Below are 23,594 nucleotides of genomic sequence, written 5' to 3' on the forward strand. Positions count from 1 at the left end.
TGGTTGCCAAGACCTATAGTTCTTGGCTGATACAAAGGAATTCCTTTTGTCAGCCACTGTATTATTTTTACTTGATTTGGGGGTTTTTGGTAATAGCTGATTCAGGTGGCTGACCCACACAGGTCAGGTGAGGTATCAGTGCTTCCACCTTGTTCCTCTGTGGAGAAGCTGGGCAGGAGTTGCCCCAGTAGGGAAATGCAGAAATTGCCCCATTGTTTAGTTTCCTCTTAGATGGAGTGCAGGGTGTCTGTACTCACTGTTGCAGAAGGTTGGCCTCTTCAGCATCCATCACAGAAATACAAGGTGTTCAGATGCACTGGGGTGATGTGCTGGGGGAGGACTGCAGTAGAGCATGCAGTCTGCAAAGGATCCAGACTGGTGCTTGGATGCTTTTCTGGATGTGTTGGATTTTCCTTGGGATCACACCTTCAGCATGGCCACAGACTGTAAGTGTGTATAAGGGCAGAGGGAGTTTTGATTATTTTTGTGTGTGTCCTGTTGCTTCTGCTGCTCGTAGGTGGGCTGAGGATGTTTTGAACACGTTGTACTGCTGAAGACAGAGAAATTAGAGTTATTTTGTCAGAGGCGTGTTTCTGCTGTTGCTGCATTGGCTGAGCCCAGGCCAGAGAGCACTGCCCTGTCCAAGGGGTAGGCCTAGCTGCAACTCTTGTGACTTCCCAGATGAATGTGTGTTTTGGGCAGCTGATAAGCCTGAGCCAGGGGCCTGCCCCCGTCCCAGGAGGACCTTGCCTTGCTGGCAGCCTCCTTTCCCCTCCTCTTCCATGTTTCTTGAAGAAAACATAGTGTATTGCTCTCCCAAAAGTGCTGTTTTCATAGCTTCTGGGGAGCCTTTCCTCAGTGTTTCTCCACACACAGTGTCCTGTGTGCTCCTCAAAAGAATCTTTTCCTTTCTCAAAATATCTGGTCCTTCCCAGCTACTTCATAAAAATATTCCCAGCAGTAAGTAGGGCCCATCAGGAGAAGAACGCACGTCTCTAACTGGAAAAAACTTGGGGGAGTGGAAAGGTTGAGTAATCTGTTTCAGGATCCCCTCTAGACTCCAGCAACAGGCTGTGCTTGCTGGTAGGGCCACCTCAGATGGGATGGGGAAGGTGCTCCCTGGGGTGATGTACTGAGGAGCAGGGCATCCATTCGGGTGATTCTCTGGTACAGGAGCTGTATTGGAGCTGGGCACAGCTGTTGATGTCCCTTGTGGCTGCAAAAACCAAGAACCATCAGGAAAATGCTCATTTTGCTTTTGATTTGGCTGCCACCTCTGCTCCCTGGCTGGTCATCATGATAGATACTCTCTGTGCAGCTTTCCATTTGATAATGCTGGCCGGGGGAGCATGGGGGTGGCACCAGGTAGCTCATTGTGTGGATATTTGTACATCTCAATGAGGTTTTTATTGCCCACTGCTGTCTGTTACAAGCCAACATAGAAGGTTATTTATAAGAGCAATACATCCAGGTAAACAGCCTCCTTCAAAATCTTTCTCCCAACAAGTGGTTGAATTGAGGTGGATTCCAAGCTGGATTGTTGTTTAACTTGGGATACTAAGAAAATGCTTCCTCTGTTTAGCTGAAGCAAACAAATCAAGGAAGGAGGGACCTTTTAAATGATTCCCACTCCAACTGCAACCAGGACTGATTTTTTTTTCTCTCTTTTTTCTCTTTTACAGATATATTCCCAGCTGATGGCCAGTCTGGTATGTATTAATTGCACATGGAGCTCTTCAGACCTCCTTCTCCCCTTCACTTCTCTTCCTGCAGAGTCAGCGCTATCCACATTTAGAAGGCTGCTACAGGAAAATGCAACAGACAGTAACTGGAAAAAAACAAACCCCAAAAACCCAACCTTCCTCAAAAAACCCAAACCAAGAAAGTCCCTCTAATATTTGGCCATTCTCTTGGGCAGTGACATGGTTTATGCCTTCCCACAGTGATTGACTACAACTGCTGGAAGGTTACTGTCCTTCCATGAATTTCACTGTGGCAAGTTTGGGCGTCCAGGGTGAAAGAGCTTCAGAACTTGTCACTCTTGATCATCCCATGCAACTGAAAACATTGATGTGTCAAGATGCGGATGGAACTCAGAATTGCTGCTGTTTGTATGTGTGTTATGTACAGCTTGATGTGTCCATGAATCTGAAGGTGTATATTTGAATTTGCAATACTTTGAAAAGATGCAGACTTCCCCTTTGGCTTATTCAGTCTGTGTGTTGCTGCTGAGCATCACTGTTAATGACAACTGAGATACACACTGCACTGCCATCAGTGCAGGATGGGAATTTCCTGGGCCCAGTAGTGTGTGCAGCTTGGCTAGGAGGGATCATGCACAAATGGACTGGTGCCCTAGATGGGGCAAGGAGGCTACTCTGGATGGAGATCCCAAATTAGGGGGTGTAGTTTTTAAAAGAAGGTATTGATGATCTCAGTTCTTGCCTTTCCCAAATTGCTGGAAGCTCTTCATTCAGGTGGATGTTGTTGACATGCCAAGACTGAAGGACAGGTTTGTTTTACCCAGTGATGCCAAGATCAGTCAGTAAGATCCTGTTCTCTCAAACCTGCAGTCCCTGGTGGGGATGTCCCAAAGCAAAAGATCTGGGAGTGGAGGTCACTGCTTGGCTTGGACACATCGCTGTGTCCACCTCCTACCTGCATCTGTGGCTTTGCATGGAACCACATTTCCCCAGCTCATGTGATAGTGTGAGGATAAATTGCTGCTGATTGTGGAGTATTGTGTGATTGGGATTCGGAGGTATGGAAATAGGTTCTGTTGTCTTAAAGCTGATTTCAGTAAAAATAAGTCCCTGGTTGTGAGCAATCTGATGTAATATCTGAGAGAGTGTAATTTGGTTTCGTGAACTGAACAGAGGGCTTAAAGCTGTGTGTATGTATGTGTTTCCAGAGCTCTAGCTAGCTAACAAAGCCATGGTGCATAACTGGGTGCACTGGAGTGTTAACAGAAAATGTTAGAGGAGTAACCCCAGTAGTAACCTAACCCATTCATAAGTCATGATTTTCTTGCTTTCAGAGCATGTGTGTGAGTGAAATACTAAGACTGGTTTTGAAGAAGCAAAGGTAAATTCCCATGAGTCCAGTTCACAACAGGCTTTTCTCCACCCTGTTGGAGCTCTGCCTTCTTTGGGCGTTGGGTTTTGTCTGCCTGTGCTTCAGACTCTTGAGGTGTCCTTTGGTTGGCACAACCCCATCCTCCGCTCTCCAGCTGGTTGGGGACCTTCACTGCCTCCAGGGTGGGGCATGAGTGTGTGTTTGCAGCAGATAATAGCGTTTCAGTGAGTGAATGTTGCATGTCAATAGTGTTGCACAAAACATTAGCTATGGAGCCTGCTTTGGGGAGTTTTTTTGACAATTCTGTATTCTTAAGGAGATAAGTGAAAGCTTAAACAGGATTCCTTTAATGGTCACTTCACAGGACACTTTAGAGTCCTTTCTTATGCCTTCTCCAGAAAAGCTGGTGCCATGTTTTTTCTTTCCAGCTTATCTGGAAGCCCTCATATCTCAAAACGCAGTGAAGTGTGAAGAGAGCAGGCAAAGGCAGAAGCCTTGCCTGGAGAATACCTGCCTGGAGCATCAGAGTTGTGCCCTCCTGAGGCTGTTGGCTTTGACTCCTTCACCTCCCTTTCATCGCTGAGGTTGTTTAATGAGTTAGTTCACTCATGTCTGTTTCTGCAAATCCCCAGGACTCCCGTATCTATGTCTGTGCCTACTTTTCAAGGTTAATCTTGTATAGCCAGGTGGGTCTGTGCAGCTGGTTTTGCCTCTTAGTGAGGAGTCCATTGTCCTTCCGCCCAAGGAAGTGGTTAGCTTAGTGATTGAGGATGCTGAGCTGTGGTGACAAGAGTTGGGACTTGTATGCATAGATGGGGAGCCTGAGCCAAAACTCAGCCATTTTGTAGGCACAGTAGCTATAGCGTGCCCAAAGCATGTTCCTGCTTGTTTAGTGTATGGATGCTGGAGGCGTTCTGCCCTCAGCCTGGTGTCACGAGCCAGTGCTGTGGAGGTGGAAGGGCACCAGTGTTTGCATCCCAATTACCTAACAGTGTTTGGAAGTAAAGCTGGTATCAGAGAGGCGTCTTGACTTCCCTTCTGTCTAGCACAGCAGTTACTTGTCGTCTCCCACATCCAGCCCTGTGTTGGCAGAGCAGAGGGATGGACTCTTTGACAGAGGAGGGCACATCTCCACCTGGACCTCTGCACACGTGTTGGGCCTGAACATTAACCCCTCTGCAAGGCTGCTCATACTCTCCTGATGCTCTCTGCTTTCCAGGACTTGCTGCCACACGGTGTGCTGAAGTTTGCTGCCCGCAATTTAGGGAGATACTTTGCTTGCTTTAAATCGATCTCCTGCTAGCCTCAAGTGCCGTTCCTGTGCCCTCCTGGTATCCTGTGCTGCAGCCAGGCCTCCTCAGTGGTGGAGGATCTCAGCCATTTTAGCCTCACCTCTTAAGGGGCTGCCTGTGGGCAGTTTAATTGCTTTTCTCTGTGCATCTGTAGCACTGCTGTGCCCTTGTTAAAATGCAAAGACCAGAGCTAACTGCAGGGTGCCGCTGTGGATGCGCTGCTGTTCCATAGAGCAGCAAGTGATGCTCTTTGTTTGGAGAATTGTCAGCAGTGGCTAAGGTCTTGAGTTATAGATGCTACTTTGAATGGAACGCTGTGAAGTTTTCCATACAGAGATGTGGGTGATGCTCCCACCCCAAGTAAGCTGGTTTTAAACCTTTTGATAAAGAAAAGGGAGCTGGATCTTTAAATTAGGAGAGAAAGTGTCATGTTGCACTCCTGTAGCTGGGTACTCCTGACTCCTTTGGAAAGGCTCGCTCTGATGAGGGTGTTTTTACTGTTTCATGCTGTGTATTGAGGCAGGGGAGGCAGCCACCTACAGGACAGGAATTAGCTGGGTTGGAGAGAGTGGTTTATGCAGCAGGATCCATGTGATTGTGCACCCAGGAAGGAAGTTGGCAGCGTTTGCTGTAACCAAGTTATTTAGAAAAATCTTGGATTTCACTGGGTCTGCCTTAAGGTGGGCAGCAGAAGTGATGATGCTGTATATTGTGCTTGGAGAGCATGCCCTGAAATCCACACAGCTGAGGTATGGTGATGCTTAGGCAGCAGTAAACGAACCTTTCTGCCTGCTTTCAGAGATTGGGAGGGTTTTTGGTTCTTGTGCAGGTGTCACTGGATTCACTAACATGAGGAGGCCCCCATACCTGTGTTTAGTTTATTCAATCCAGGTAGTTATGGGACTGTAGACTTTCTTCAGCTCCTGTATTGAGACACCCTGCTTAGTGGGTGACCTGGGTCTGGCCTCCCTAAATTCCTGGGAATGTTTGCAACACCAGATCTCTATTGCTTTCCCCTGTCCCAGGAGATGGAGCTGGGTTTCTGCCTGCTGCTGCTCAGTCTCTTTGCATTATACACAGTTGTGGAGGCGAGCTTGCAGCTGACCTGGTGCAGGATTCAAGGGTGAGGTATAGCTGTCCCTTTGACAGTGGCCATCGCACAGGGGACACACTGGCCCTGTAGAGATCCCTCTGCAAAAGGAGCCCAAGTCAGGAACAGGAATCACGTTGGGAAGAACTAGAAATGACATTATTTAAATTACATTGCATTTCTAGAGGCCTGGCGTCTGTCATCTTTGAGGTGCCAGGTTTTCCAGAAGCACATTTGCACCTTTGCCTTGTACAACCCCTTTCCCCTCCACTGGCACAGGCAGCAGGAGCTGCGCAGACTTCTAGACAGTGCGAATGCTCAGCGGGAGGGACTCGTGGCAGGCGCTTGGCTCTCGATTCCTGTCTCTTCAATGTGAAGTATTTACAGTGAGACGAACCAGATGCTTCCCAGGAAGGGTTTTGTCAGCTTCCAAGTCCCCAGATGCAGCTGCAGAAGAGGCTGGCGGCCATTAAAGGGATCACAGCATTGGCTTCGGCTGCCACGTGGTGACCTCTTCTCACTGGTGCTGTGGGCACCACCAGTTGCGCTGTCTCATCAGCCGCAGTGGGATGCGGGCGGAGATCACCCCTCTGCTGATGAGAAGAGATTAATGATGTCTGTTCCTCAGGCTCTTTTTTTTCTTCTCCTTTGAAGCTCTTCCACTGCAGCAAGAGGGGGAGTGGGTGATGCTCTTGGCTTTTGTTGCTGCACACTTTCGCTTCTAGGACCCTCTCTCTGCAGCAGAGGCACGTGTGTGACCACTGCATGGCTGCCTTTGCTGCCTTTCCATTCTCAGCATGTCCGTGTCTGTCCCATTAGCCCAGCCACACTGTGGAGAGAGGGGTGAGCTGATCCAGGTGAGGCAAACTCCCATCCACAGCCATGAGCATGCAGAGGCCAGCAGCCGAAGTGTCACTGCTGAATGCTGCTGCTTCTCAGCTGGTCACTGGTCAGGTTCCCAGTGTGCCTCCTGCTTTCAAGATAAGGTCCAGGACCTCGGGCTGGGCCCAATTTGTTGTTCTTGGTGCTTAACAGCTTTTGTTGCTGACAAGGTGACCTGCTGTGCAGCAGTAAGGATGGAAGGGAAGATCCCCGTGGCCCAGGCCCAGGGCCCCGTGGCCGAGGCCCTGTCCTCCCTAGGGCAGCCCCTGTGTATGCATGCACACTGGACTCCAACTGTGCCAGCTGTTCCAGTCTCAGTCCTGGCTGGCTGAAGGACTTCCTAGGTGCCATGGAGGTAGGATCTGTGTAGGTGGCAGGTCAGCTCCTCCAAGTGGGGGGTAAGGGAGGGACAAGCTCGCTAGGTCATCGTTTTTCCGACTAAATATAGTTGCCTGTGCTTTCATAAGGCTGGGATTTCTGCAACACGTGACTGCCTTATCCCTCTGGCCCACAGTCAGTCAGAGTAGGGGATCTTATGTCTGAATGGGTAGTAATTAGCTGTTAACTAGCTTTTCATTAGAGCCTGGCAGAGCAGGCAGAGCCCTGCAGCAGAGGTGAGCAGGAACAGAACACCCTCCTTTAATTTGCAAAGCAGTTGCCCCCAAAGGTGAGTGGATTGGGTTCTGCTGTGTTCTCTAAGGAGCCTCAGTCCTGCTGTGCCTTGTGTGTCTGTCCTTGCTGTCCTGGAGTACCTGCTCCTGTTGCCTCCCTCTTCCCCACCACTGCTTTTCTGTTTTGTAGGTCATGAACTCCCAGCTGGTCCCTGAGCTGCCTTGGTTGGAGGAGAGCCTGACCCTCCAGCTCCTCCATGCTTTGGCATGCCCTGAGCCCCTGCAGCCTTGCCTGTGGTGCCCTCCTCTCCCAATGCCGAGGTGTCCTTGCTGTGCTTTGTTACTCTGAGCAGCAGGTGGATCAACTCATGCCTTTCCTCAGGCCTCCATAATGGACTGACTTGGTGTTTACCCAGGAATGCTGCTTCCTTTTCCAGCCCTGAGCCATTTAACCCGATGGAGCATTTTTAGGAGGCTAAAAGGCTTTTTATCTCTTCCATGAATGCAGAGGTATTGCTGGCTACATGCTCTGCTGGCTGGAGACTTGTCTGCACTGGACAAGCTAAGTCAGGCACTGGTGCTGGTGTAGCCTCTTGTGCAGGGTGGTGGGATGATGGGTGCCTTTCCTTGGAAAACTGGGGGTTGGTGGTTCCTGTGCCTCTTCATTCTGCATGAGCCCAGCGTCTGTGGGACTGGTGTGGTGGAATGAGCATGGATCGTGTGTCAAAAGTTTCCTAGAAACCCTCTTCAGAGAAGAGCCTGGCTTGAAAAGGCAGTGGGAAGATGTCACTCACCCTAGAGAGTTCATATGCTACCTTTAATAGTAGCTCTCTGTGCCAGGAAGAATCCACAGTGCCCTTGCTGCCGCTGTTAGCATTAGAAATGCCTCAGCATTTCTTAACCCTCTCCTGCAGTGTATGTTAGCCACGATTCGAAGGGTTTGTGTCTTGGACTGGGAGGCTGCAGAGAGGACAGTTGTGCATCTTTGGTAAGTCCAGACCTTTGTTGTCCCTCATTCTCCTTGGAAATAAGTCAGACCGTGCAGAAAACTTACGTGTGCAGAGCTAAATGCATTTGGAAAGCAGTACTGTTCGTCAGCTCCCTGTGAGCAGGGCTGTTGGATGTGGTCCCCTGCGTGCTCGGAAGGCCGGTGCTGTGCTGTCAGCAGAGACAGGCTCTGCAAGAGTCTCGAGCTGCCTTACCTCCCCCTGCTCCGGGGCTGCCTCAGGACTATCAGCTGAGGGATGGGAGGGCTTCAAGAGCTGGGAACATCGCTCATGTGCCCACACTGCAGCCTGTGACGGTGCCTGACATGCAGTATTGAACCTGTATGTACCCTGACCTCTTCCCATGCAGTTTTCCAGGGTGGACTCCGGAGCCTGCGAGGACACCCAGGTGGGAGGGAGCGTTCCTCATGCTCTCTGCCAAGCTTTCATATGCCCTTTTTGAAGTTATTTTTAGCGGATGATCTTTGCAGCAGTTGCAGAGCTTCCATTGCAGAGAAGTGTAGGCAGCTCCCTGCTTCCTCTGCTGTTACAGTAGGGCTTGGAAGGTGGAACTGTCTGATGAGGAGCTGCAGGAAAATGGCTTGGAATGCTTTGAACCGTGGTGTCTGCAGCTTGTCTCTTGCTCCTGCTGAACAGGCTTCCCACGCGCTTTACAAGCCTGAATCCCACTCAGCTGTGCGGCTTAGGGATCCAGTCTTCTGCTTGGTCCTGACCTTGCCCATTCTTGGACATGCAGGAAACATGGTGTTATAGAGGTGATCCCAATACCTTTGTTACCTTTGTGAGCAGGGCCAGGCCCTGGGCTGCCAGCGGGGAGCCACCAGACTGCATCCAGCATGTGGTGTGATTCTTCAGTTCTCAGCAGTGGGTGAGAGCCCCTGTTGTAAGACACACTGACTCCTTTTTGCTGGAAGATGTCCTTGTGATAACATCCCATTAAAACTGTTGGAGAACTCCGTCCAGTGCTCCCTTGATCTCCCCCTTCATGCATCTCCAGCTACAACTACGATTTGGCAAGATGTAGAGCTGTAAAACACTGAAAACCGAGAGGAGGAGCAGTCTGTGTGCCTGGTTTGCCCTGATCATTGCCAGGGTTTATGTGCCTTAGGATGTCTTAAGCAAAATGTGAGCGTGCCAAGCAGGCAGTGCTGTAAATCCCAGGCTCGTGCATGGAGCTGCAGAGACAAGCATTTCCTATCTCAGTCTGGCATTAGTTTTCACATGTGGCTGAAGCTGGTGCTGGGAGCAGCTCCTTGGAGACAGGTAGAGATGGAAGATGCTGCTCAGTCTCTGGGTTATCAGCACCTCTCTGCATGCAGGGCTGCTACCTACAGAGACTGAATTCCCTCCTGTTTGCCTGTGCCTCCCAACACCTCTACAGTAAGGATGTGCTGCCACTGCTGCTGTCTTGCTGATGAAGACCCCGGTACAGCAGCCACAGGAAGCTGCTGGTGGGAGGGGGAAGGCTGTTGGCTTGCAGGTCAAATCTGGTCTGCACAACTGACTCTGCAAATGTCTCTGGAGAAGGTGTAGTGTTGGTGGGCATGAAGCTCACCAGCTGTGTCCTCTGATGGCTCAGTCAGGCTGAAATGCCAAGTCATGGAGTGTGAATGCATAGGAAGTGATGAGTGCCAAAGAAGAGCCTCTGGATCAGTGTCTTGTCCCTGCTGCTGTGTGGGTCAGGCTGCCCTGTTGGACAGCTTGCTTGAGGCAGGGTTGGTGCCCTGAGTTTCCCATGGTGGGAAGGTGGGGATGTGCCTTTGTGCAGCTGTTTCACATTGGGGTCTCCTCTGAGACCAGCAAGGGGTTCTTGCAGGCATTGTAGGGTCCTCACAGCCTTGGCTCTGGCTGCCTGCTGGGTCCCTCTTTCCTACAGGAATTGCTGTGCAGGTTGATGCTCTCCCACCATGTGCCTCCTGTGTGTTATACCCCAGGAGGGACCCTCCTGCCCTACTAGAAAGACTCTAGCTATCTCCAGGGAAACAGCTAATTCCCCTGCTGATGTTCTCTGCCGGGATGGTGAGTGTGTATATGTCATTGTGAGCAAGTAATAGTCCTCTTCAGTGTAAGCTGTCTGGTGGTTTCTGTCTTCTCTCACAAGCTGTCATGCCTGGGTGTCCGTTGCTTTTCAGGAGGTTAATGCAGTAACTTTTCCTTGCTGTGTCACTTTGACTGAGACAGTATTCCCCTTGCAACCTGCTAAGACTGCTCAGGACTCAGCTCACCCTTGCCTAAGCTTCATTTGGTCTTCCTCACCTAAAGACCTCGAAGAAGCATTGTCAGAGGGGGTGTCTATCGTGTTGGTTATGAACTGTGATCCTCCTGTGTGCTGGGACTGTCCCATGGAGCATGGGAAGAAGGGATCACTCAGACTGTTGGGTAGTGAAGTGGATCCCACTGGACCGCAGGGTGCATGTCCAGCTTTCCCGCACAGCACCCTCAGGGCTCTGGAATACCAGTTCAGCTCTACCATTTCCAGCAGGACCCACGGAGCATGCGCCCTGCCTTAGCCTCTCCAGCACAAAGTCTGGGCTCTTGGCTCCAGAATGGCCTTCATCAGCACTTTGTGCTGTGGGCTGCAGCAGCTCGTGGGGAAGGAGGGCTCTTCCGAGCACTCCACATTCCTGCTGGGAGCCTGGGCTGCCCTCTGAGGCTGTCCCAGCTGGTGCTGTGGTGCTTTGAGCCCTGCTCTGTGTTGTGATACACCAGGAGCAGGCTCTACAGCTTTCTTACAGAGGTGCAGATATTTCTGCAGTATAACCCCAGCCCTGCGGATTTATTCCACCTCTTCATCTGCCTTCTCTACAAACACATTAGAAGTTGCACTGGGTGAAAGAAGAGGCTGGTAGGCACTGGGTTTGATTTTCCCAGGTGAGGTAGTAGATAGGTCTCCTGGGCCAAGCGCAGTAGTCCTACAGCATATGTCCATCTCAGCGTGAGGGGATAACACATTGAGCTGTGCAGCTGCTGTCACCCTGTCTGGTCCTTGTGCAGCAGCTCTTCTCCTTCCAAGTACAAGGTGTTGGCTCACTTGGTCACCCCCTTGAGCTTCCTGCCTGGAGGGCTGCTGTGCTGTGCTGGAAGGGAAGCACGAGGCGCCTGCACAGCATCACCCTGTGTGGTGCTCACTGGGGAGCGAGCATCAAAAGCCAAGAAATGCTGGTGCTGTGTGCCCTGGCCACGGGAGGGGTTTGGCTGCAGTGCTGGCATGGGGCTGTGCTGCTCCCACCTCTGCCTCATCCCCTTGGTTGCTAAGAAATAATCTTGTGGCTGGGCAACCCCATGGGCAATGGGGCTGGTTCTGGCTGCAGGCAGCAGATCAAAACCTGCTTTTCTGTTCCTGGCTGTGCCAGCAGCTGCTCTGTGGCTGCAGGCAAAGCTGGTCCTTCCTTCCCTGCCCTCTGTTCCCTTGCCAGCCTCACACCACTAAAGCCCTGGCTCCTGCTGTAGCTGTTTTGTCTGTCCTCTTGCACAGAAGGGCCTTGTTTTTTGAGGGGAGGGCAGTCAGGCAGTGTTAGTGCAACTGAAGGTTACACCAAATAGATGCAAAAGGAGGTTTGTGAGATGCCAGGAGGTCAGACATCTGTGAGCAGCTTTTAAGGGCTCAGTTACCAGCCAGGGCAGTATCTAGTATTCCTCGCTAGCACTCCTTGTCCGAGCTACTGGACGGGGGTGAGCATCACCTGCTTGCTCCCTATTACCCAAGTTGATGCAGGGATGAAGGCCAGTGGGGTTTGGAACACAAGATGTGTTCCTGTCCTTGTAGGAAGGTTTTTGAGCACCTGGATTAGCCCAAATGTGTTTTGGGTTTGGTTTTTTAAAAGCATGGGTTTGTTTGAGTCTCTGCAAGGGCACACGAAGAGCAGTTTTGGGTTTGATGTCCAGGAGCCTGGGGGCCCTTGGTTAGGCTGGTGGGCTCTAGGGAGTGCCAGGCATGCTCAGCTTCTGCTTGCCATGGCTTTTGGCTCTGTGTCCATAGCACAGTCACACCCTCAGCCTCCTGCCTTGCTCCGGGGGCTCTCCACCATGACTTGCAGATCCTGACTTCATCCACGCTGCTGAGAGGTGCCTCAGCCCCTGCCGTGGCACTGGCCTGGCCTCCCTTGCTGGAGCAGCCTCCCTGCCAGGCTGCAGCCCATTGCTTTGCTTTGTTTTGTGTTTCTGCAGCGCTCTGCAGATGCTAATGAGTCTTCTTAGCACCTCGGCTAGATAAGGGATCCCTGCTCCTATCTTGCAGATAAGGAAAGCAGCAGAACTTGTTTCAAACAATCTCATTCCTCCCCCACAAAGACATGGAGTCTGTGGCACCCACCCCTGCAGCCCGTGTGTGCCTCTTTCATTAGGAGTTGTGAGGGGTCCTCTCTTTGCCTCGACCCCCAGAAGAACATTGATGGCCATAAGGCTTTTGAGCTGAAGCAGCTGGAGAAAACTGCTGAGTGCCATTGATGTGAAGGCTGGGGCTGCAGTGTGGAGGGAGCAGGCACTGGGGTGGGATGCTTGCAGTGAGCCCTGCTCTCCCTCAGCCTTAGCTGGGGATCAGCCTGCAGAGCAAGCTCAGTTCTTCCATGCAGTGCCAGCATGTCGGTGCTGTAGGAGCAGGCAGGGGTGCTCTGTGCCTGTGGAAAAGCGGGCTGGCTGTGGGTTTGTGCTGTAGCACTGGGTGCCTTTTGAAGCTATATTTAGTCAGTGACATCTGTGTGTGTTGAGTGGAGGATTTTAGGGGCTGTTTGGAAAGCACTCGCTCTTCCTACACTAACAGGGAAGTTTAAAAGCCTCATGGCAAGCTTTGTGCTGTGGAGCTGGGATTCTCAATGAGGTGCACGTGGAATAAGTGAGGGGCACATGGGACTGATGCTGCTCATGGGGAGGGGCTCTCTGGGGAAAGGGGAGGTTTCAGGGACCTATCTGAGAGCTTTGGTATCTCCTGGGGGTGGAAACTCCATTTGGGAACCTTGGGGAAGAAGAGCGCACGTGGCTCTGTCCTGCCATGGCTGACTGCCTTGCTGACACTTCAAAGCCTGCAGCCCTGAGCAAGGCTGGGCTGGCAGGATGAATCACAGGTTTCCAGACTAGCCAGGGGCCGGTTTTGATCATCTAGGCAAAGTTGTCCTTCCTTACACAGGAGATCAAAGCCACCTTTGAGTGAGGCTGGGTAGGTTGTTGAGGGTGTTTCCTGGGACAGCCCCATAGCCTCTGCCATCCCTCAGGGTTCTTCACCTTCCTCTCACCTTCACCCCCCAGCCCAGTCCTGGGTGCTTGTCTTTTGAACCAGTGGAGTCAGCAGAAATGCCCCTCAAGGCAGGGGCAAGGGGGCTCTCTGTTGAGTGGTGGTGTGCTGCTCTGCTGGATTCTGTGTGAGCCTCATCCGCAGACCTTGCAGCCAACCCTGCGAGGAGGGAGAAGATGAGTGATGTCTTCTCCTGCTTATAAGGAGGTGGTGTGTGAGCAGGAAGCAAGGCGCATCATGGTGGAGCTGAGGTCTTGACTTACTACAGGTCCATAGTGGTGCAGCCCCCAACAGCTGCACTCTTTACTTACAACTCCCCGGAGGCACTCAAGTGCCTAAATACTCCTGCCTGTAGCAAGACTGAAGCACTTCCCAAGTCTGGCTTCTTCTCTCTGTACATTCCCTTTCATGAGCTCACTGCCCCGTGCTGGGATGCACTAGAGATCAAAGCACGAGCTGAGCAGCACCCATGTGCATCCCTGTGTCAGAGCCCTTCTCCCCTCCCTTGGGGAGGGTTGGCCACATGGTGACAGGCCTCGCTGTTCAAGGGCATGTTTGTTCTGCTGTGCAGATCAAGTTCTGCCTGGTGCTTCACAGAGCGAGCTGAACTTCTCAGCACCTCTCCTCCCTGGCTGGCAAGGCCAAGTGGGGAGGGCTGAGCTAAGTCAGGGAGTCCCTTTCTGCGGCAGGATGGTGGTAAACGTCTATTTTTTGCCACTTAGATGACTCAGAAGTGTTCTGATCTCGTTGCGGCCCTTCTGAGATCCAGGTCAGAAGCTGGCTCTGTTGTCTGTTCAGCTTTTTCTCTTGGGCACCTTTTGCTTCCTCCAGAGCTAACACTTCCACAACCCTCAGCTGTGTTCTAACAGTTTTGTTCTCCTCCTCTTGCAGAACATACAACTCCTGCGAAGGTGGTGAGGGCTGCCAGCCTGAGACCGCGGAAAGGAAGCAAGGTAAGGCTGTGTCTGCTGTCCCATCACTGGCCTCCAGCTCCTCGTGCCCTTGGCAGTGCTACGTGAGCAGACTGCATCACAAGCCTGGTTGTAGAGGGTTTATGTCCTGGCCTGGCCACTTACAAGAAGAACATCCTGATTCTCCATCTCCTCTTCAGTGTTTTAATGGTCTTGAATGCTGCCTGGACTGGTTTTCTGCCCAGTTAGGCCAGGAGAAACCTCACCTCGCCTTTCACAGGGAGGCACTTGGAGCACAGTCCTTGATGTGGAAACCCTCTCCCCTCCACACAGATCCCTTGGGAGCATAGCCAGTGCCCTGCTTTGCAGTGCAGACAGGGCTGTGGTGTGATAGAGCAGTGTATCTGCAGGTCCTTTCTTATGCAATCTGTTCTTTCCTGGCACATGAAGAGTCAGGGTTTCAAACAATTTGACTGCTTTGGAGGAACTAGGGCAATCTGTTCCAGGGATCAGCATGTGATGGAGGGACAGTTGCTTCAGAGGATGTTGCATGCAGCTGGGGCACAGGCAAGGATATGGGCTGTTGGTTTGGCTCCCAACAGCCAGTGAAGACCTATCTAAAACTTGATAAGACTTCCTTATCTATACCACATCAGGGAGAGGAGGGTCCTGGGATGGTAGTTTCTCCTGGCTGAAACAGGCCTTGCACTGGAAGTAGTTTTCCAAGGAAACCTGCCTTGTGGGAAGAGGAGCATGGCACCTGCACGTAGAGATGTGATCCAGGGGACTCGGTGACTCCAAATTCACTTAGAACTAATAACCCCACAAGGGGAAGGAGGCGTTTCTGTGACCAGATAAACTCAGTGCCCAGCCATGGTTCATGGTGTGTCTGGGCAGCAGTTTGGGTCCTTTGTGCCCTGCAGATCCTTTCTGAAACCTGGGAGAAGAAGAAATTATGGTAGTGGCCATGTCATTTATTTAGCAGAGAAGCGAATGGTCATCCCTGATGGGTTGTCTGGAATGAGGGAGCACCCAGCACCATCCGACACTTGCATGAATTTTCCTACTACTTCTACTCCATGATCCCTTCGCTTTGTTACTGTCAGCCCTTGGTTGAGTTGGGCACTGAAGTGAAGCTGTGCCTGGCTGTCACCTGCCACTAGGTGGAAGCAGCTTCTTTAATGGGATGTAATTGCTTCAGGATGCTGAAAGCTGTGTGCTTTCCCTGTCCAAGGGATAGTGCTTGCGATGAGTGAGTTAACCTGGGCAACTTGGTGCCAGATACTGTTGTTGGGGCAAAAAGGTGGGAGCTGAGAGGCTGGTAGTTTACAGGGCTCCTTGTAGAGTTTACAACTCCTTGTAGACGTCAGATTTGTCTGATGCGGGGAATGGCATCTGCAGCTTCTGCAGTAACAAAACCTTTCTATTTGGTTACTAGGTTGGTGACTTTGGTGATGCCACAAACTGGCCAACACCAGGAGAGATAGCCCACAAGAGCATCCAGGTGAGAACACAGAATTGCTCCGATGAGCAGGATAAGGCCCTTGCAGACCTCCCCGTCCCTCTGGAAGCACTGGCTGAGCTCGGGCCATTTGGGGTGCTGAGTGTCAGTGCAGAGGCAGCCAGGAATAGCGTGCAGGGGATTTCCTTTTAGGGCTGCTCAGTCTGTCGAGCTCCCTCCCTCAGTGCTATTCTGGGAGCTTGGAGCCTATCTAAATCCGTGGCCTGGGTGCAGCAGGTAAGGCAGCTCCCAGACCCGCTCTCCTCAGGGTGCTCGGAGCAAGAAGGGGCCTGGGCAGAAGTGTTCTATAGGAGAAAATGCAAGAGAAGGGTCTCGTGTGCCCATGGGGCATGGCCTTCTCCTGCTCCAGACATGGGTGGTGTTGAAACCTTTCTATTTGTAAATGCTGCTCTGCCAGCTTCTGGCTGTCTGTCAGGTCATGAGGTTCACTCACCCTTTGCCATTGGGGCAGTCTGGTCCCTTGCAGGATAACTGTCCCAGAGCACCAGGCCTCCCTGGCAGTCCATCTTAATAACTTCTATGCCTGGGGCTTGTGTCGCAGCTTGAGCACTTCACAGCTTCTCTAGAGGCCCTTGCCCTGCTCTTTGCCAGGAACAGAATGTCTCCAAGGGGTACAGAATAGGGATGCTTCCAGCCTAGGACAGGGTCCTCTGGTTCCTGTTGCTGCTGGGCCAGCTGAGGTCTGCATCCAGCATTTCATTCCTCCCACCTCTCACATCTTCCCTCCACTGGTGTGTCCCCAGCAGCCACATAAAGCACCATCCCTTCGGAAACTGCCTGTCAAGAAAGACATGAAAGAGCAGGAGAAAGGAGATGGGAGCGATGGCAAAGAGAGCCTGAAAACCAAATCGGATGAGTCTGGGGAGGAGAAGAATGGTGATGATGATAACCAGAAGTCAGCCCAGAAGAAGAAAGGTAAGGCAGGACCTGGTGGGGACAGTCTGTCCCCTATTCTGTGACTCTAAGCTAGGTGGAAGCATCCACTGCCTGAGGGCCTTGCTGCAGTACATGGTTCCAGTGCAGGGACAGCTATGATGTTTGCAGGCTTCAAGGGGGGCTGAGTGTCATTTTGGTGGAGCAGGGCCCAAGCAGGGATGTCCAAGTGTCTCAGTATGGCAGTGGTTTACCCTTCCATGTGCGCTCAGGAGGCACAGTACACTCCCTGACTGTGGGTTTCATCAGCCATGGATGACACATGAGCTCAGTCTGGCTTGAGCCTCAATGAGCAGAAGGGGTAGAAGGACAAATGAAGTGAAGCAGCAGGGGAGTTTTGTGCCTTGTCCCTCTGTGTCCAAGAGTTCTGGTTGGAGACTTTCTCCATCCAGTAAGGCCTGGAGGGATGTCTGAGGACAGGGTCAGTCCAAAAGGCCCTGATGCTTTCTCCCCTCCATGTGGGGGGATTGTGTGACAAGATGGGGCTGTGGGGAAGGAAGCAGACGCTCTCTCAACCTGTGTCACACCCAAACCCTGTCCTTTTGCAGGCAACAAACACAAGTGGGTCCCTTTGCAGATAGACATGAAGTCAGAGGTGCCTAGGGACAAAACGGCCTCTCGGAACAACCGGCAAAATGAGCAGCACAGGCACCCCTCCAACAACCGCAGCGAGCTCAAAGGTGGGGCTCAGCCTGGGGACCCCTCTCCCTGCCCTGGCCACAGGGCAGAGCAAGCCCTGGTGCCCAGGCATGGCACAGTGGGCACCCTTCCTGCAGTCAAAGCGCTCTGGGTGCAGCGGACTTGTTCCAGGAGGCTGTTTTCACACTGTAACACTCCTCCTGCCCCTCCTTCCCTGTCTGCTGCAGGCTGGCACCCGGACAACAAGCACGAGCGCAGCTGGCAGGACCATGATGAAACCTCTAGCGTGAAGAGCGAGGGAGGAGCCGTGCGAGGGACCTTCCGGGGCAGAGGCCGGGGCCGCGGCAGGGGCCGTGGCCGGGGCAGAGGAGGTGATCGCTGGATGTGTGCTCTTGTGGCAGCGTGGAGCATGTGCTGAAGTGTGGGTGGCTGTGGGACTGTGAGACCTGGGGTTCCAGAGCAGGCTGGGGAGGGCAGAGCCCTGCAGGGATACAGGAAAGTACTGCAGCAGGTCATCCCAGCTGGAAAATTGAGCTGATTTTAATGAAAGCAAATTATTCTTTCTAGTATATTAATAAAGGCAGATCCCCTTCTGCTGCTCAGGCCAAGCTCCTCCACCTGTTTTCTGTCCTCTGCAGTACTCCTTCGTGGAGGAGTTGAAGCATGCAGATACTCCATATAGGAGTTATGTCAAGAGCCAAGCAGGAGTCATGGCTTGGATGGGGAAGCATTTGCACTGGCACTTGACAGGGCAGCATCTAACCTTGGCACAGCTTCATTGTAGGGTCTTTATGTGCCATCTGGGCTGCCCAGTTGCTCCTGGGTAAGAGGATTCCTGGCCTCTCTTTGGCTTGGTGTGTTGAAACTTCGCTGAGATCCCTTCTGTGGCAAAGGCTGAGAGCAGAGGATTAGGGATGTGGGTGATGCCCCATTGTGGGCTGCCATGGGGCCCCAGGAGCAGTGCAGAGAGAGATACTTGTGTGAGAGTCTAGCCCTGTCTGGCAGATCCCAGGAGCTCTGTGCTGACCCTTCCTGGTGTCCCACAGGGCACTTTGACTACCAGTATGGGTACCGGAAATTCGAGGGCTCAGATGGCTCCCGCACGCAGAAGTATGCCAGCAACATCACTTACTACTTTGACAACATCAGTAGTGCCGAACTGTACAGTGTGGACCAGGAGCTGCTCAAAGACTACATCAAGCGGCAGATGTAAGCACCACCTCTTCTCCTCTGATCGTTGGGATGTTCCCAGAGGTCCTCCCTGGGTTCTGTGTAGTTAATCCTGTGGGTAGGGTTAGAGCCAGGGTGTGTTGACTCTGTGCCACACACCTTAGAGCACCAGCTTGCCCCAAATCTGGGCTCCACACGCTGTCTTACCAGCCTTGCAGTAGCAGAAGTGTGGGGGATTACTTCCTATGGGGTGTCCAGAGGAAGGTGGCTTGAAGCTGTCTGACACTGTGTTGTCTGTACAGTGAATACTACTTCAGTGTGGACAACCTGGAGCGAGACTTCTTCCTGCGCCGCAAGATGGACTCGGATGGTTTCCTTCCCATCACCCTGATTGCCAGCTTCCACCGGGTGCAGGCGCTGACCACTGACATCAGCCTCATCATCAAGGTGAGGGCAAGGGAAGATTAACTTCCCTTCTTGCCATCCCTCTCTGAGGCCTGTTTTCTATATGGGCTATGCAGATGGAGCCTTACCTTGTCCTTTCCTTGTTCCCTCCTCCTCATGTTTCTCCCAGGGAGGAAGGGCTGGGGCTGAGACATTCAGTGTGCCAAGGTAGGGCTATAAGTTAACCAGGTATCCCTTGGTTCCAGGCTCTGAAGGACAGCAAGGTGGTGGAAATCGTGGATGAGAAGATAAGGAGAAAAGAGCAGCCAGAGAAATGGGCTTTGCCTGGCCCCCCTATGGCAGACTACACACAGACTGACTTCTCACAGTTCATCAACTGTCCTGAGTTTGTGCCCCGGCAAAGCTTCCAGAAAGAGACAGGTGGGCACTGGGGAATGTGGAGGGAGGTGTGGGATGCAGTGTTGGTACTGCAGCAGGAGTGAGACCCTCAGAGTCAGGGGTGTTCCCCAGGCAAGGCTCTGTCTTTTGCTGTCTGCTTGGTGGTGCAAGCTGGTATGGGCTTTTATCCTCAGACCTCCAGAGTGCTGCTACCTCTGTATGTGGGGAAACACAAAAGAGACTTGAGTCTGTGGGGACTGAAGGGATTCAGGGAGGAGTTAGTCCTGCTGGAAGTCTCTTGGCTGCATGTGGAAATACTCTGCTACTGCTGGGCAGAGCAGAGGACATTCATGATGCACCTTTTCCTTAGTGGACAAGTTGATGCTGAGCACAAATGGAGCAGCAGGTACGGAGCTGTCAGCTGACTGCAGGGGAAGGGTCTGCTGTCTTTTTTAGGGGCTGCCCCTCCTTCTGTTTTCCCATCCTGTGGGGGTTGTCAGGAGCCCAGGGCTGGGCCCAAGAGGCCTAGTGAAGAATCTTCTTGGTGCTGTTGTGAGACTTAGTTTTGGCAGGAGATCAAGCTGTGCCATGTGGCCAGAAGAACCCCCTCTTTGGTAGAGTGCTTTTCACACTCCCCCAGGCTCCATTCCTTCCTCTAAAGCACCTTGTGCCTCTTATTGGCTCTAGAGTCTGCTCCTGGCTCCCCGCGTGCTGCCAGCCCTGTCCCCACCAAAACAGAGGAGGTCAGTAACCTGAAGACAATGCCTAAGGGCCTGTCCACAAGTCTGCCAGACCTGGATTCAGAGACATGGATTGAAGTGAAGAAGAGACCTCGGCCCTCTCCAGCCAGGCCCAAGGTAGGTGCTGATGTAGAAGGTGTTGGGTTGGAGGTCTCCCAGTTGTCTGAGTGAATCGTAAGTAGGCAGATTTCAAATAAGATAGGGTCTGTTTGCCACGAGAGTGATGTCCTGGGTCTCTCCTGGGCCCATCCTACCCACTTTGGAGCTGATCCTCAGTGGTGTAAATAAGGTGTTCTCCCTATATGGGCAGCTTTGGCTGCAGTAAAGAAACAAGGGTCAATAGCTGTGTCTCCAAGCAGGATGCTTGTATCACTGGGTGATTTTTTCTGTTTGTCACCCTTGTCCCCCTACCTGTAGAAACCAGAGGAGTCAAAGACACCGCAGCAGCAAAAGCAGAAGGACCAAGATGAACCAGAGGAGCTAGACTTCCTCTTTGATGAGGAGATGGAGCAGATGGACGGCCGCAAGAACACCTTCACTGACTGGTCAGACGAAGACTCTGATTACGAGATCGATGACCGGGATGTCAACAAGATCCTCATCGTGACACAGACACCTCCCTACCTGCGCCGGCATCCTGGTGGGGACCGGACTGGCAACCACACATCCAGGGCTAAAATGAGCTCAGAGCTGGCCAAGGTCATCAACGATGGGCTGTACTACTATGAGCAGGACCTGTGGACAGAGCAGTTTGAGCCAGAGTACTCACAGATTAAGGTGAGAGCAGCTGATTGAAGGAAGGGAGTGTGTGTGGGGTGTAGGAAGGCACGTGCGCAGGAGGCTGACTGCCTTGGTGTGGGATGGGTTAGAGCTAAGCCGGAATTAGTCCTCTTGCAGAGCTTGGTTTGTGGCTCCCAGCATCGTGTTCTGTTGTATCAGGGATAAACTCTGCTCTGTAACATGGTTGTAAGGCTGCAGCCAGGTAAACACAGTGACAATATTGAGAGGTCTTGGGGCCCGTTGCTCCGTTTGCTGCCAGGGTCTTGGCAGGCAGTGCAAAGTCTGTGGGGGAAATTGGATGTTCCTGCACTGTCCATAGTGTCCAGTGCTTCATGGCACAGTCCCTTGGAGACTACACTTACTGGTTCGTCGTGGCTGGGCTGCACTTGGCCTGAGCTCTTCCCCATTTTGGTGCCAGTTTGCACAGATTTGGGCTTTTCATAGAAAGCCTACCTGCTGCTTTGGAGCCTTGGAGTTCCAGCTTGGTGACTCACAGTTGGGGATTTAGCTACACATATTCAGCGACGGAAATCATTTTGGCTGCAAGGTGGGGTGGCTGCTGGAGCTATCAGCTAGGCTCAGCGTTCCCATGTCTGGTACCAGGCACATTGATGAAGCAGTGCTTCTCTCTAGGGTGGTAGAAGCTGAGAGTGTGGGGAAGAGGGGTGATGATGAACTGATGGGATGAGGGGAGAAGAGGGTAATTGGTTGCTTCATCATCTTCCTCTTCCAATGCAGCAAGAGGTGGAGAACTTCAAGAAGGTGAACATGATCAGCAGGGAGCAGTTTGACACCTTGACTCCAGAGCCCCCAGTGGATCCAAACCAGGAAGTCCCTCCTGGTCCCCCCAGGTTCCAGCAAGGTAAGAGATAAGTGAGACTGAGTTTGTCCCTGTTCCTCCTGGTAAGTGGCCCTCGAAGGTTGGGTACCAGCTGGGGACAAGGAATTGCAGCCACAGGAATGTGGGATTATCTTTCCCAGAGCAGTGTTTTTCTCCCAGCTTGAATGTTTTGGGGCACCAGAAGAGGAGGCCCAAAAGCAGGGGTGTCCCAGTTGAGTGAGGAAACCATGGCAGGCTTTGATGTAGCTCCCTGGTTGTGACTTTCCTTTTCCATCCTCTCTGAGTAGCTGGAAGGCAGCTGCCTGCTGGGTCTTGTTTGTGCCTGGCACCTTCTCTTGGGAATGGGGGGATTTGTTGCTGCTGTTCACCGCTGGGAAGAAGTTACCTTGTGGGATCCCTGAGAGCTCAGTCCTTGGATCTGCTGCTAGGCTTTGAGCTGCATGGCCAAGTTGGTGGCATGCTGGATTTGAAGCTGCTTGTCTCAGAGGGCCAGGATGTGTCTCTGCTGCTTCCCCACTGCCAGATGGATGTCCCTTGGCTGTAGTGATGCTCTCATGCTCTGAGCTCAGCTTGACCCATGGTGGGGGTTCTCTCTGCAGTACCCACAGACGCTTTGGCTAACAAGTTGTTTGGAGTCCCTGAACCTTCAACCATTGCCCGGTCTTTGCCTACAACTGTACCAGAATCGCCCAACTACCGCAATGCCAGGACCCCCCGGACCCCTCGCACGCCTCAGCTGAAGGACCCAACACAGACGCCCCGGTTCTACCCAGTGGTGAAAGAGGGCAGGACGATAGATGCCAAGGTGGGACCAGGGCTGGGAGATGAGGTGGGAGATGGGATTTCCCAGCTGGGGCCTGATGAGGAAGGGGACACATCCCTGATGCACTGTGTCTTGCAGACTCCACGGAAGAGGAAGACAAGGCACAGTTCAAACCCTCCAATGGAGTGCCACGTGGGCTGGGTGATGGACTCCCGGGAGCACAGGCCACGAACTGCCTCCATCAGGTACCAGAGATGGGTGTTATGTGGTCATGGAGGAGCTAGAAATGGGAAAGGGAGTAAGTGTGGGAAGGAAGGGAAAAAGCAGGCTCTGATCTTGGACCCATAGAATCAGCTTGGTTGGAAGAGACCTTTAAGGTCATTGAGTCCAGCCTTTACCCTAGCACTGCCAAGTCCACCCCTGAACCATGTCACTATATGGGAAAGTCCCTGGTCTTGCAGGGGAATTTTCCTGTTAGGTGGCTGCAGAAAGGAGTGGGACCCAACTTGTCCCTCCTGGAAGGAGCTGAGGGAAGTTTGAAGTCTTGGAACACCAAGATGAGACTCAGTTGGAAACATTAGTTCCCTTCTTGCTAGGATACCCCCATGACCTAGGTCCCAAACCCAGAGTGGACAGTCACAGGGAGTCAGTGGTACCAACAGGCAAGTGCTGTGGGGTGGAGTGTGACCCCACCCCACTGCCAGTTGGGTAATGCCAAGGAAGGGTGTTGATGGGAGTCTCTGATACTCAGTTCCAGCCCCTCGGAGGGGACCCCGGCCGTCGGAAGCTACGGCTGCACCCCGCAGTCCCTGCCTAAGTTCCAGCATCCTTCACACGAGCTGCTCAAGGAGAATGGCTTCACACAACATGTCTACCACAAGTACCGTCGGCGCTGCCTTAACGGTAGGGACACTGGGGTGTGGGGCAGGGTGTCTGTGCTTCCAGCACACGGAGATAAGCAGGGTCCTACAGGACAACCTTGCTGGTAGCTGATGTTTCACCACAGTGTATGGTGAGCATGAATGATGGCTCAGGGTGTCCAGCACTGGGGTGGGTGCTCTGCATGAGCCCATATGCAAGAGCTGGGTCCCTGGGAGAAGATCTGACTTGTGAGCATCCCCTCTTCCCAAAACAGAGCGGAAACGACTGGGCATTGGTCAGTCCCAGGAGATGAACACACTTTTCCGGTTCTGGTCCTTCTTCCTCCGAGATCACTTCAACAAGAAAATGTATGAGGAGTTCAAGCAACTTGCTGTGGAGGACGGGAAGGAGGGATACAGGTAGGAGAGGAGGGGCAGAGTGGCCTTTCCTGGGAGGGGAGTGGGGGA

At 52.5% G+C, this 23,594-nt stretch overlaps 1 protein-coding gene across 2 annotated transcripts in view; it reads left to right on the forward strand.

Moving 5' to 3' along the window:
• Positions 1–23,594, forward strand: part of LARP1 (La ribonucleoprotein 1, translational regulator) — a 43,432-nt gene that overhangs the window by 14,021 nt on the left and 5,817 nt on the right. The window contains exons 2-17 of one of the 2 annotated variants that reach the window (XM_034067098.1): positions 1,683–1,709; positions 14,076–14,137; positions 15,534–15,599; positions 16,361–16,532; positions 17,099–17,230; positions 17,417–17,560; positions 18,236–18,398; positions 18,662–18,806; positions 19,010–19,184; positions 19,830–19,999; positions 20,300–20,659; positions 21,401–21,524; positions 22,103–22,308; positions 22,405–22,511; positions 23,018–23,169; positions 23,402–23,546. In XM_034067098.1, coding sequence (XP_033922989.1) covers positions 1,683–1,709; positions 14,076–14,137; positions 15,534–15,599; positions 16,361–16,532; positions 17,099–17,230; positions 17,417–17,560; positions 18,236–18,398; positions 18,662–18,806; positions 19,010–19,184; positions 19,830–19,999; positions 20,300–20,659; positions 21,401–21,524; positions 22,103–22,308; positions 22,405–22,511; positions 23,018–23,169; positions 23,402–23,546 — 2,350 coding nt within the window. The remainder of the gene's footprint in view (positions 1–1,682; positions 1,710–14,075; positions 14,138–15,533; positions 15,600–16,360; positions 16,533–17,098; positions 17,231–17,416; positions 17,561–18,235; positions 18,399–18,661; positions 18,807–19,009; positions 19,185–19,829; positions 20,000–20,299; positions 20,660–21,400; positions 21,525–22,102; positions 22,309–22,404; positions 22,512–23,017; positions 23,170–23,401; positions 23,547–23,594) is intronic. The other variant, XM_034067099.1, reaches the window with a different exon arrangement.

The sequence above is a fragment of the Melopsittacus undulatus genome, chromosome 10, assembly GCF_012275295.1.
Source record: "Melopsittacus undulatus isolate bMelUnd1 chromosome 10, bMelUnd1.mat.Z, whole genome shotgun sequence".
Taxonomy (NCBI): Eukaryota; Metazoa; Chordata; class Aves; order Psittaciformes; family Psittaculidae; genus Melopsittacus; species Melopsittacus undulatus.